Raw genomic sequence first — 13862 nt, forward strand, 5'->3', positions numbered from 1 at the left:
GCCAGTGAACAGTGCGCTCACCTGGCTGCTGTTGAAGGTGTGAAGAGTAACAGCTGTTGTAGCTCCGAGTGTGAGGGTGAGAGGTCAGGATTGTTGAACCTCAGCTGCAGATACTCAGGTAGACGCTTCAGGTAGTTTGCTCGCCAGATGTCGTCCTGCTGTTCCGGTGTGTTACAGTAGTAACAGTTTTAATTAACGACTTTCATAAATAATTAAATCCTAACCTGATTTATTGGTCGTGTTGGTTGGTTGTGAGTGAGTGAGCACTTACAGTAAACATGCACTTTACAGAAATCTCCACTTTATTCCCCTGTTTTCTCCCATGATGCATTATGTTTGACTGATTGTTTAGTTGTGTTGATTTGGCTTTTAATTGGATTCTTCTCTGAATGTAAAGTAAATCCACTAATTGACTTCTAATTAGCATCTTTTCCTGTACTTGGCTGTGGGGACTTTGTGTTTGTGCCTATAAATGTTTGTCAAGTTGAATTTAGCTGAAACAGAATTTGGTACGTTGTGTATTTTTCTTTTTTATTCATTTATTTTTTTATAAGTGTACAGTTTTCAGCATTTTTAGACTTTTATGAATCAAATACACATTGATAAAATAGGTGACACACACACAAGCACAAAAACACACTCATTTGTATGTATGTTTGCGTCAGCCTGCAGCTGAGTCACCGTGTGTTTTAAGTGATGAGGTAGTCCCGTCCTGTGTGGCCCTTATCCTTTCCCCAGTGGACTGTTGTAAGCAGCTTAAGTGTCCATCCCCTTTTTTGTTGGAGCTCTGCGTCCCAGACTTTAGTGTCCCCCCCAGGAGAGAAAACACCCCCTCCACACGCACACACACACACACACACTCTCCAATTTAGCCTCTTCCCAGACTGCTTATCCCCCTTCTCTGTGGCTCTTCATGTTGGATTAAACACATTCACATAAACCTGAAAACTCCTTTTTTAGCCCCTGTTAGCCCCAGGAGCTACACAGCTAGCTTTGTTTTTGTTGTTACTTAATGTGGCGATGGTGAGGTGTTCGTGTTTTATAAACGGAACAAAAACTACGTGACTAGATTGAAGAAAGTTTCAAGGTAGCTGTGTGGCTAATATACTGTATATTAGCTCATAAGCTAGTGACATTACGAGTGTGTTAGTGAGCAGGTTGAAAACACTTCACTTTTAGCATTTGATCAACAGCAGAACCAAATTCAGAAGGATGTTTTTCTGACATGACATTTAAAGGGGAACTATGTAAGTCCTGTCACTTTTCCTCTGTTTTGCTAAGCCTCCTCCTAGCTATGTTTAGTCTATGCTATGTCTAGCATTTGTTTACAACGAAGCCGGCAATAAATCAATCAATAGAGCGGTACATAACGTTATATATATCATAATAAGATGTTACGATGTGTATTATGTATTATCATATTTTGATAATCGAAGCTTCGCGGACATAAAATCGATTTTAATCGAAGCTTCGGCGGCCGGCGGGGTGCGCGATCGTAACGTCTGACGGGACGGGGGGCGGGGGGTGCACGGGCAGAAATAATGAAAGTAATGGCAAACAAACACTGCATATATCCAAAATCAGGCAAGTTTCCAGGATGCCAAGTAGCCTACTCATTTTAATGTAACAATTGCCGATGAGAACCGGTGTCAAAAACGGAAAAAGGAGGGGGGAAAAAATCGATCACGGACTTTCATGATCGATTACCATGGCAACGAACGAAGCTTCGAATTTTTTGGGTCAGCCCTAATGTGTATACAGTATTTGTGTAGTATTCTTATCCGTCATAAACAAGAGATTACAGATTACGGGGCGCGTTTGTGTTGCTGTGCTGCAGAGACAAGAGCTGGGACACCGGGGCGAAGGTTCTGATCTTACAAAGTTGTTTTTCAGCCAAGAGACGAGTTACAAGTCATTTATTTAAAGAGATACTTCACCCAAAATCAATAATTCACCAATTTTCTACTCACCGTCATGCCAGAAAAATCAAAACGCTTTACCCATACTATGAAACATTCAAATACCTCCATACTAGAAAATTGGTGAATTGTCGATTTTGGGAGAAGTATCCCTTTAACTATCACAGTTACTCTGAAGCTGTTTTATTAAGGTAAAAATGTAGCATAATTAATGAAAGTCCTTCATAGTTCCTCTTTAAGACTCAATCAACCTAAAGCATCATGTTTTCCGGCATTGAGGAAATGAATATAGTCACCAAAAGAAAACTGTAAAATTGTGACTTCACACAGTGAAAGTCATCTCTTCCCCCAGTTGAAACTGTGTTACGCTGCATGAAACAGCATATTTCCTTTCACTTTGGTCTCCACAGTCTCTGACTCAACAAAGTGCTGGTTTGATGTGAATTGGGCACCGAGTGCAGGAAGGCAGAGTGGACCAGGGTCAGGAAGTGTCTGTCCACCCTGCTGCTGATGTCCTTAAACAACACTGGATCCTAAAACAGCTGTCATTATCAACAGCTGGACCTGATGTCGTGACATTTCTTTAATGCTTTCAGATCTTCGTCGACTCAGAACGCGGCCCTCTGCAATTTATGACGTTTACTTTACATTTATCACAATAAATCGTCTTGTGCTGAAATAAGCTCCGTCCTCAATGTGCTCCTTTGTGTCAGTCGGCTGGGAGCAACTCCAAAGCTTTTAAAGTCACAGTCCTCATGAGAGGAAGCTGCTCGCTCTGCTCTGGATCCCACACTGTTGGTTTAATAAGCCTCTTTCATCCAGGCTTAAGCTTCACTTCTCCACCTCTGCAGGAAGTCTTTTCTTTCTTTCTTGCTGTCTTTCTTTTTTGCTGTCTTTCATTCATTCTTTCTTGCTTCCTTCCTTCCTTCATGTGTGGGATGAAACCTTATTTTGAAAGTTACCTCCTCCATTCACTGGTAAACTGGATATTTCAAAACGTCTTTGCCATAAAGATGTAATCAAACTTAACTTCTTCTGATTTTACCTTTAAACTATTTTTCTTTATCTTCCATTTTTGTCGTATCCACAAAGTATTTTTCCGTATCAAACCCATACAGTAACTACAGAGCGGCGCCAAAATGAAGTGAAATTTGAGCGCTTGTGGCTTCCTGAAAAGAAAAAGAAGGACTCAACAACGGCCATTTTTATCAGTGTCATCCAGGATTCACGTATGTTTATGCGCCGCTATTAGAGGGAAAAGCGTTTTGCTGTTTGCTTTTTAGTGTTGTTGTAAACTTCCAGGCTCGGCCTCTGTGAGCTCCGCGAGGCTGCTGTGGTTTTTAAGACCTCGTCCTTGGCCGGAGGTTTATAGAAGAATGAAATATTCAGTATCCGGCGCCGCTCTGTGACCCGCCACGGCGCTACGAGAGAATTCACAAACACACTCTGGGCTGTAAACCTCACCTGCCCTCTCTGTCCTCCCTCTCTTATCCCTCCTTTTTTCCCTCTCTCTCATTCTTTTCCTGTGAGTTCTTTGTTTTTCTCCACCACCTACAGTACTTCGCTCTGTCTTCCCTGCACCCACTTCCCCCGTTACAATGGGAAACAGAGCAGTGCAGTGCAGACTGTGAGGTGTTTTGGATGATTTATTGTCCATATTTAGTAAAGCCTGTCAAAGACCTGCATGTGGGTTTGATAACCAGTGAGTTTCCTTTTTTTTTTTTCTTCCCTCTCTACAATCCAGTGATGCAGAGTTTCATCAGGCTGCTGTAATGTCTGTAAACATGTTCTGATTTTTCTCTTTTTTTTTCTCAAGTCGTTCCAGATGAAATCTAAAGTCTAACAGAACCACTGACACTCTGACACACAGAAAAATACGATTCACACTAGTGCTAAAAACGTTCTTTAAAGACATGTTAAAAGCTCTGACATTATAATGACAATTACATTCTGGTTCTCTTGTCACACTTTGACCATCTCTGTCTGAGAAGTCCGGCTTTTGTTCTCGACTGCCAGGCGATAATTTTCCTATCTGTGGTCTGAACTACTTCAGGTACACGACGACCATCTTGACACTTTAATAGCCGCAAAAGCCAGAAACATCATTCCTTGATGGTAACTAAGGAAAAAGAAAGAAAAAAACAGTAGCCCTACTCTTTTCCTTTTAATTACCTTGACTTAGTGTTAAATGTATATTGTCCTAAGGAGACCCCCCCGGTTCCTGGACCTCAGGACACTAATGCAAATCCTGTATGAAAAAATCATTATATTTCTTTTTTTTTAATATACATTGTGTGATGGTGGAGCTTACTGGTCATCAGAGACTTTCTCTTAACCTACAGTAAAGGTCACAACTTTCAACCACAGCCAATTACTGTCCATCAGCGAACGTGTGCCTTTTTAAAAAAAAAAGACAGTCGTCCTCTATCTGGTCACTGAGAATAGCTGAAAGCTGAAATGTCAAAAGGAAATGCAAATGAAAAGCTGAGGAGAATCTTTGACAAGACTGACTGACAGGGCCTGAGGTTTTATTGTTTATTTATATTCACAATGCATTTTTTTTTCTTGTCATTAGTCTTTCTTTTTTTAAAAACATCCATAATGTGAGATATATTTAAACTGAAATGTCATTGGGTTTTGGTCAAAGTATGTTTCCTTTTGTTAGTATGTTCCAAAACCCCTCATGAGTGGAACAATATCGAGGACGTTCACGTCGCCCGGATCGGCGTCACCGGGGCCCCACCCTGGAGCCAGGCCTGGGGTAGGGGCTCGCAGGCGAGCGCCTGGTGGCCGGGTCTCCGCCCACGGGACCCGGCCGGGCCCAGCCCGAAGGAGCGACGTGGGCCCGCCTTCCAGTAGGCCCACCACCCGCAGGAAGGACCATGAGGGGCCGGTGCCGTGTGTTTTGGGTGGCAGCCGTGGGCGGGGGCCCCGGCGACCCAATCCCCGGACAACGACTCTGGCTTTAGGGACATGGAATGTCACCTCGCTGGGGGGGAAAGAGCCTGAGCTCGTGCGGGAGGCTGAGAGGTATCGACTAGAGATAGTCGGGCTCACCTCCACGCACAGCCTGGGCTCTGGAACCCAACTCCTTGAGAGAGGCTGGACTCTCTTCCACTCTGGAGTTGCCCATGGTGAGAGGCGGCGAGCTGGTGTGGGCTTGCTCATAGCCCCCCAGCTCAGCCGCCATGTGTTGGAGTTCTCCCCACTGAACGAGAGGGTCGTTTCCCTGCGCCTTCGGGTCGGGGATAGGTCTCTCACTGTTGTCTCGGCCTACGGGCCGAACGGCAGTGCAGAGTACCCGGCCTTCCTGGAGGCCCTGGGAGGGGTGCTGGAAAGCGCTCCAACTGGGGACTCCATCGTTCTGCTGGGGGACTTCAATGCCCACGTGGGCAGCGACAGTGTTACCTGGAGAGGTGTGATTGGGAGGAACGGCCTCCCCGATCTGAACCCGAGCGGTGTTTTGTTATTGGACTTCTGTGCTAGCCACAGTTTGTCCATAACGAACACCATGTTCAGGCATAAGGGTGTCCATCAGTGCACGTGGCACCAGGACACCCTAGGCCGGAGGTCAATGATCGACTTTGTAGTCGTGTCATCTGATCTCCGGCCGTATGTCTTGGACACTCGGGTGAAGAGAGGGGCTGAGCTGTCAACTGATCACCACCTGGTGGTGAGTTGGATCCGCTGGCAGGGGAGGAAGCTGGTCAGACTTGGCAGACCCAAGCGTATCGTGAGGGTCTGCTGGGAACGTCTGGCAGAATCCCCTGTCAGGGAGGTCTTCAACTCCCACCTCCGGGAGAGCTTTGACCGGATTCCGAGGGAAGCCGGAGACATTGAGTCTGAATGGACCATGTTCTCCACTTCCATTGTTGACGCGGCCATCCGGAGCTGTGGCCGTAAGGTCTCCGGTGCTTGTCGCGGCGGTAATCCCCGAACCCGGTGGTGGACACCAGAAGTAAGGGATGCCGTCAAGCTGAAGAAGGAGTCCTACCGAGCCTGGCTAGCTCGGGGGACTCCCGAGGCAGCTGACGGGTACCGGCAGGCCAAGCGGACAGCAGCCCGGGCGGTCACGGAAGCAAAAACTCGGGTCTGGGAAAAGTTCGGGGAGGCCATGGAGGAGGACTACCGGTCGGCCTCGAGGAAATTCTGGCAAACCATCCGACGCCTCAGGAGGGGGAAGCAGTGCTCCGCCAACACTGTTTACAGTGGAGGAGGGGAGCTGTTGACCTCGACTGGGGATATCGTCGGGCGGTGGAAGGAATACTTCGAGGATCTCCTCAATCCCAATGACACGCCTTCCGTCGAGGAAGCAGAGGCTGAGGATTCAGAGGTTGATTCATTCATCACCCAAGCTGAAGTCACTGAGGTAGTCCGGAAGCTCCTCAGTGGCAAGGCACCGGGGGTGGATGAGATCCGCCCTGAGTACCTCAAGTCTCTGGATGTTGCGGGGCTGTCGTGGCTGACACGCCTCTGCAGCATCGCGTGGCAGTCGGGGACAGTGCCTCTGGACTGGCAGACCGGGGTGGTGGTCCCTCTCTTCAAAAAGGGGGACCGGAGGGTGTGTCCCAACTACCGGGGGATCACACTCCTCAGCCTCCCGGGGAAAGTCTATTCCAGGGTGCTGGAGAGGAGAATTCGGCCGATAGTCGAACCTCGGATTCAGGAGGAACAATGCGGTTTTCGTCCTGGCCGTGGAACGCTGGACCAGCTCTACACCCTCCGCAGGGTGCTCGAGGGTGCATGGGAGTTTGCCCAACCAGTCCACATGTGTTTTGTGGACCTGGAGAAGGCTTTCGACCGTGTCCCACGTGGCATCCTGTGGGAGGTGCTCCGAGAGTATGGGGTCGGAGGCCCTCTGCTGAGGGCTGTACGGTCCCTGTATGACCGGAGCAGGAGCTTGGTTCGCATTGCCGGCAGTAAGTCAGACCTGTTCCCGGTGCGTGTTGGACTCCGGCAGGGCTGCCCTTTGTCACCGGTTCTGTTCATTATTTATATGGACAGAATTTCTAGGCGCAGCCAAGTGCCGGAGGGGGTACGGTTCGGGAGCCACTTGATTTCATCTCTGCTTTTTGCAGATGATGTGGTCTTGTTGGCTCCCTCGAGCCAGGACCTTCAGCATGCACTGGGGCGGTTTGCAGCCGAGTGTGAAGCAGCTGGGATGAGAATCAGCACCTCTAAGTCCGAGGCCATGGTTCTCGACCGGAAAAAGGTGGCTTGCACCCTCCAGGTCGGGGGAGAGTTCCTGCCTCAGGTGGAGGAGTTTAAGTATCTTGGGGTCCTGTTCACGAGTGAGGGGAGAACGGAGCGCGAGATCGACAGGCGGATCGGTGCGGCGGCCGCAGTAATGCGGTCATTGTATCGGTCCGTCGTGGTGAAGAAGGAGCTGAGCCGAAAGGCAAAGCTCTCGATTTACCGGTCGATCTACGTTCCCACCCTCACCTATGGTCATGAACTCTGGGTCATGACCGAAAGAACGGGATCCCGGATACAAGCGGCCGAAATGAGTTTCCTCCGCAGGGTGGCGGGGCGCTCCCTTAGAGATAGGGTGAGGAGCTCTGTCACCCGGGAGGAGCTCGGAGTAGAGCCGCTGCTCCTCCACATCGAGAGGAGCCAGCTGAGGTGGCTCGGGCACCTGTATAGGATGCCCCCTGGACGCCTCCCTCGTGAGGTGTTCCGGGCATGTCCCACCGGGAGGAGGCCCCGCGGAAGACCCAGGACACGCTGGAGTGACTACGTCACTCGGCTGGCCTGGGAACGCCTTGGGGTCCCCCCGGAAGAGCTGGAGGAAGTGTCCGGGGAGAGGGAAGTCTGGGGATCCCTGCTCCGACTGCTGCCCCCGCGACACGACTCCGGATCAAGCGGATGAAAATGGATGGATGGATGGATGTTTCCTTTTCTTTTGTTTTTTAATGCACATCAATCAATCAATCAATCAATCAATCTATCTATCTATCCAGAGAGCACATCCTGCCTCAAACCGTAAATGTTTCCACAGCACAAGAGATATCTGCTCCATTTGAATCTATAGTTGTTGTTGTTGTTGCAAATCAACTGTAGCCTGAAATTATTTAAGCTCAGAGGGAATGATGAATCTTTAATATTCAAGAGGCTTTGTCCTTCATGACTGTTTCTTTTAGACCTGCTTCTCCAGTGGATTGTGATTCCAATGACTCCTGCATCTTTGGACCTCTATCTTTTTGGATTAAACGAGTGTTATACTCCAGTTTGATCGTTATTATCAGGGATTTTAACTTTCACATTGATGATTCTCATGCCACTGATTTGATGCAAAATTGTTTAACCAACCACAACAGTGAGTCCACACACAACTGTGCACACTCCCTTGATGCTAATTCCTCGTACATGGCTGATTTGATTTCAGACCACTAACGTGCTGTATGAGGGTCCTACAGTCAGCTCTGAACTGGCCACTCCTGCATCTTTAATGAGCAGCTCGGTTTTCAACTCTGCTCTCTGATTTGACTCTTTGATTTTCCAATATTAATGACTCCACTAACTGTCCACCTCTGCTCTTGATACCGTGGCTCCAATTAAGTCCAGACCGACCCCCGGTTGTCAACCTGTCCCCTCGGAAAGATGGATTATTCTATGTTGAGCAGAGACGGGCGAAAACAAAGTTTTTATGTTCACTACTGTCACATGCAGCTTTTAATGAACTCATCAAAAATGCATGAGTGGCATTTTCTGATCTAATCTAATCAAAAAATAACAAGCTTAACATTTTTTTTTTTTACAACTTAAGTAACCAGCTTTTACCAACAACTGGACTCACTCATCATTTACTCCACTGATCCCTGTGAAAACTTCCTAAAAGTCTTTGTGGACAGGATCATCTATTCATTTATTTATTCACATATCTATTTAAAAAAACAAAACAAGAGTAAAAACATTAAGTTTTGGATTTACATTACCGTATGTGAAATGGGACATCCTAGGAAGCTGTAGAGCTTTTTTGAGGATCAATACTTGATGCCTTGAGTCCTGTTGCTCAACCTGTACCGTCTAAATCCACCTGCCAGTCATCCCAGTGGGCTACATCTTACTAATACCATTACTAAGTTGATTAAAGGTAGATTGATTTCTCAGTTAAACCTTGCAACCTGAATAATCTGCTGAAAAATATTGCTAAAAATCAAACCTATACTACAATACAATCTTCCCTATGATCAATAACTTCTGCTCCTCCTCTACTTGCCTGATACTGGCTTTTTATTCCTCCATCAGATCTGTTGAACCTTTTTTTTTTTTTTTTTAAACACTGATAAAAACGTATATTAAAGTTTAGTCTTTTTATTGATTCTCTGTTTGGCCGTTGGCTTTAATTGATGTGTACAGTAGGTGTTGATGGATGGATGGATGGATACAGTAGATGTAGATTGGCAGGCAGATACACAATCTTAACTGTGAAGCACTTTACAACAGTGTGTTTTAAAAAGTGCCATAACAAATAAAGGTGTTCTCTCAGATACTTATTTATGTTTGAGAGTGTGTGTGCGTTTGTGCGTTTGTGTGTGTGAGAGAAAGAGAGAGAGTGTGTGTGTGTGTGTGTGTGTGTGTGTGTGTGTGTGTGTGTGTGTGTGTGTGTGTGTGTGTGTGTGTGTGTGTGTGTGTGTGTGTGTGTGTGTGTGTGTGTGTGTGTGTGTGTGTGTGTGTGTGTGTGTGTGTGTGTGTGTGTGTGTGTGTGTGTGTGTGTGTGTGTGTGTGTGTGTGTGTGTGTGTGTGGGCCTCTGGGAAAACAGAGCAGCTACAGCTAGACAAGACTGTCATGGGAAATCACAGTGTAAGGGTTGGGAGAAGACGATACCTGCAGCGAGGGCCCACCTGACGCACACACATACACACAACTCACACACACTCTAACAAAAATGTGTCTTAGTAAAGTAAAAACTTGACCTGTGTTGAATACTAATGTTGTTTTTCTTTCTCTCTTCTTCCTCCCTCTCTTTCTTTGTGCCTCTGTCCTCTTCCCCGTGTCGTTCCAGATGTGACTCAGAGAACCGTTACCTTGGAAACCCTCTCAGAGGAACATGCTATTGTAAGTATCCTGCCTGTCGCCACAGCAGCTGAGTCTCCCTAACCTCACACACACACACACACACACACACACACACACACACACACACACACACACACACACACACACACACACACACACACACACACACTCAAAGCGCTTCACGTCACACGGTGTCAGTGTGTGTCTCATGTTTGTCACCAGACTGAGAGTCTCACCTCCTGACTTCCTGACTCTGACTGACTGAAGTTTTGTTTTCCTCTCTCTCTCTCTCAAAACAATATTCAATATTAAACAAACATCATCTTTGTACGTAGATGTCAGAGGCTTCTGTAAAAAAATAACAAAAGTTAAAACCTATAATGTAAAAAAAACAATATTTTCACACATGAGAACAGAGGTTGGGGTCAAATAGAGTGACTGGAGATGATGTTGAATTCCACTTGTAATAAAAAATAACACTAACAAGTTAAAAATTCCCCCAGGTTTGAATGATATTTCTGCAGCAAGATCCATTTCTGCTGTTAAAATGATCACAGCAGCACTACAGTGTTACAGTTGAGCCAAAATATGTTTGAAAAAGCAGATTTCAGTGCAACGTGGATGCTTCAAGAATATACAATCAGACTATCTATCATGGCTATAAACAGTATGACACTAATATTTGCATTTTCAAACCTAACCTCTCGTCTTTGCTACAAAAAAATTCTACTTTTCTAGTTGAGCAACTAATATTGAGTGAGTAAATTCAAATCTGTGATGATCTGGACAGTTCGCTGTTGGTGTCGCACTGTAGTGAGGTCAGATAACCATAAAGAGTTGTGTTACAGCACGTTTAATAATATCCTCCTGAGACCCGGCCCATGCATGTATGTCCTCTGTAGTGGACACTTTGTTCACCTGTATCTTCCTTAAGTATTTGGAGTTACCCTATCAAGCCCTATAGTATTCTGTAGAGGACATCCTGGGCTTTCCAGTGATGTGTCATGTGATGGGTTTGCATGGTGGGAACTTTACTTTTTTTCTCTATCAAGATGGCCGCCATACCAAAACACACATTTCATGGAGAGAGGAGGGGTAACACAAATATTTGTTATCTATTGCTATTTTTACCAGGATAATTATATATATTCTTGTTTGTTAACATGTCAATAACAATATTATTACATCTGAAAACAGTTTCATAATTTCTGTTTTGAAATAACAGTCCTCTTATGAATGTCAACTGTAGTGGACACCAGGACCATTTTAATGTATTTAATGACTGCACATCGTTGTAGGAGAAAGAAGTGAAGCAGAGGGGATTCTAGTAGATAATAGAGAGAGATTCAGATTTAGAGCTGTCAAATGAGGAAAGGGATGGGGATGAGAATCAATCAGCCTATGATAGGGAAAGGTGGTGATGAAGAAGGAGAGGAAGAAGATGTAGGAGAATCTGATGAGACAGACTCAGAGCCAGAGAGGGAGAAGGAAAGTCGTCATGCTCTGTTGGCCAGACTAACTTGTAGGCTATGTTTTTTTTGCTTTGTTTCAGGTTAATGTATTTAAATCTGTTAGATTATTGCTGTACTATGTGTCACTATTGTTGAATATTTGCAAATTGCCAAAAATATGCTTATGAGTTTGGTCAGTAGGGAGTCAGATCACATCCATGACACTGGAATTAAAACACAGCATTAAGGGATATTCCGGCACAAGTTTAACCCATGGTCTAATGCACCATCAGACCCAGTAGAACCCCACCTCCAGAGATCAAGTTTTTAGACTGCAAACTTCTCTAGTTGTAGTGACTTCAGCATAGACAGCCAGATAGAAAAACACTGCTGTCTATGAGCCACGAGCCAACGTCATCGAAAAAGCCACTGATAGCGACAAATAATGCTCAGAACAGCACCAAACTACATCAACAGTGCAAACAGGGTTCCATCCCATACAAGGCATCAAACACCTGCTAGCTTTGACTGATTTCTATTGAAAAGAAACAAAAACACAACTCACCCACTCTCCTCCAGCTTCTTCCTACTGATGCAGAATCCCTGACAAGTCGATTACCGAATGCATCAATGTTCCTATCTGTCTTCCCTACTGTATCTGTTTCTAATAATAACTAGCTGTTGTTGTGTTTAAGTAAGTAGTTTAAGTGTTTAAGTTAGATATGCTTCTCAGTTAGTATTTGGGTTAGTTAAATAGTTAGTTCACTCGATTATAGTATGGACCCTGTTGTTTTTACTTTGACTTTTGGCGAGGCTGCCATAGCAGGCCTACCAGGTTGTGGTGAGCTCAAGAAAAAACTAAACATGGCCACATTAGCCTAACACTAAACCAGTGTGTCCTCTGTTTTCTCAACATAACACTAGCAGGTATTGACAGGGAAATGAACAGGTTGAGTTGCTAATACTGTCACAGTCAGCAAAGTGCGTGCATTTTTGGAACTAATTGTGACTCCTCACTTTTCAACTGCATTCGGTAATCGACTTGTTAGGGCTTCTGCATTAGCAAGAAGCGACTGGAGGTGTGTGGGTTAGTCTTTTTTATCTAATTAAATGTATTCTTGGGTTAATATCACTATTACACTGCTATAACTATATTACTATAATTATCTCAATTCAGTTGTATTTTCACACGGAAATCGCCCTGTTGTCCTCTACAGTGGACATGCTGTAAAATTAAAATTAAAAATATATTAAAATAAAATAAAATTGTAAGGTGTTCTTTTAGGCCCAAACAGATAGGAAATCAAAAAAAAAAAAGAAATTGTAAGACACTTTTTTTCTCTGGTTCTCAGGAGGATATAAGAAGCTCATCCAACCGGACATCAGAAGCCTCCAAAACCATGTGACTCCTCTTGAGTTCAGTTTTACTTCAATTAAACTTAGGTAGAGAAGAGGAATGAATGAATGAATGAATGAAATGGTTTATTTTGGTCACACAACACTAATATCAAAATCAACCATTTTGCGTGAACAATTTAGCCAGCACATATTATACACAATTGCAACTATACGTTTCTCACACACACAAAAGAAAATATCATACAGTGACAGAAAAGGGAATAGGCTGAAGCCCAAGGCTTATATTTGCCTGTCCTTTACACTCTTTTAGATTACCTAGAATATCAACAGTACAAAATAATAAGATGAAAGTAATCATTACTGTATTTTATAATTTTTCATTATTTGACCTTTCAAGACTTTCTTACAACTCAACAAAGAACTACATGTCTTCAGCTCATCACTGAGCTTATTCCATATTTAAACTCCCAAGACTGAAACACATTTGTATTTTATATTAGTTCTCACTTTACACATTTCGAAAATCAATAACCCTCTTAAATTATAGACAGACATAATTATATAATAATCATATTCTCATGTGTTTAAACAACATTTCTTGTAAAGTGCAGCTCATCAGCCTCTGTGACCTCCTTCCTACAAGGTCTGGCTGCAGTAATAACGGTGTCACGCCCCCGCTGCCCCTCTGCCCCTCTGCCCCCCTGAGAGAGGCAGCACTTGACATGACATGACCACGGGAGTTTACTTGTCGCCCTTATTCTGTTAAGACACAGTAATCGTTACCAGTCAGGCCTGAGAGGAGTTGTTCCTGTCTAGATGAGCCCCATGTTAACATGTCAGGAGATGCAGTGAAAAGATAAAGTACAAACTTCGCTGCTGGTTACAAAGAGTTTCCTACTTTTGAAAGAGAGGATGGATAAAGAGAGAGAGAGTCTCAGAGTCCAGGTCTGTGATTTCCTGTTTCCAGATGCTGGCAGCCATCTCACTGACTTAGCTCATTTGCAACAAATTGCTGGTTTTTCCTTTTAAAGGGCAGACGGAGGAGGAGAGCTGTAGTCAAAACAGATGTTTTGTGGCACAAGCACATGTTCACTCACTCTATAGATCTCTCTC

The 13862-nt window shown here is 44.8% G+C and overlaps 1 protein-coding gene across 1 annotated transcript in view; it reads left to right on the forward strand.

Annotated features, from left to right (window-relative positions):
• Positions 1-13862, forward strand: part of atrnl1a (attractin-like 1a) — a gene marked incomplete at its 5' end in the record, with an annotated part of 302603 nt that overhangs the window by 135424 nt on the left and 153317 nt on the right. Inside the window, one exon of the mRNA XM_083988807.1 lies at positions 9926-9978. Coding sequence (XP_083844933.1) covers positions 9926-9978 — 53 coding nt within the window. The remainder of the gene's footprint in view (positions 1-9925; positions 9979-13862) is intronic.

Source organism: Trachurus trachurus (assembly GCF_905171665.1).
Source record: "Trachurus trachurus genome assembly, chromosome: 15".
Classification (NCBI taxonomy): Eukaryota; Metazoa; Chordata; class Actinopteri; order Carangiformes; family Carangidae; genus Trachurus; species Trachurus trachurus.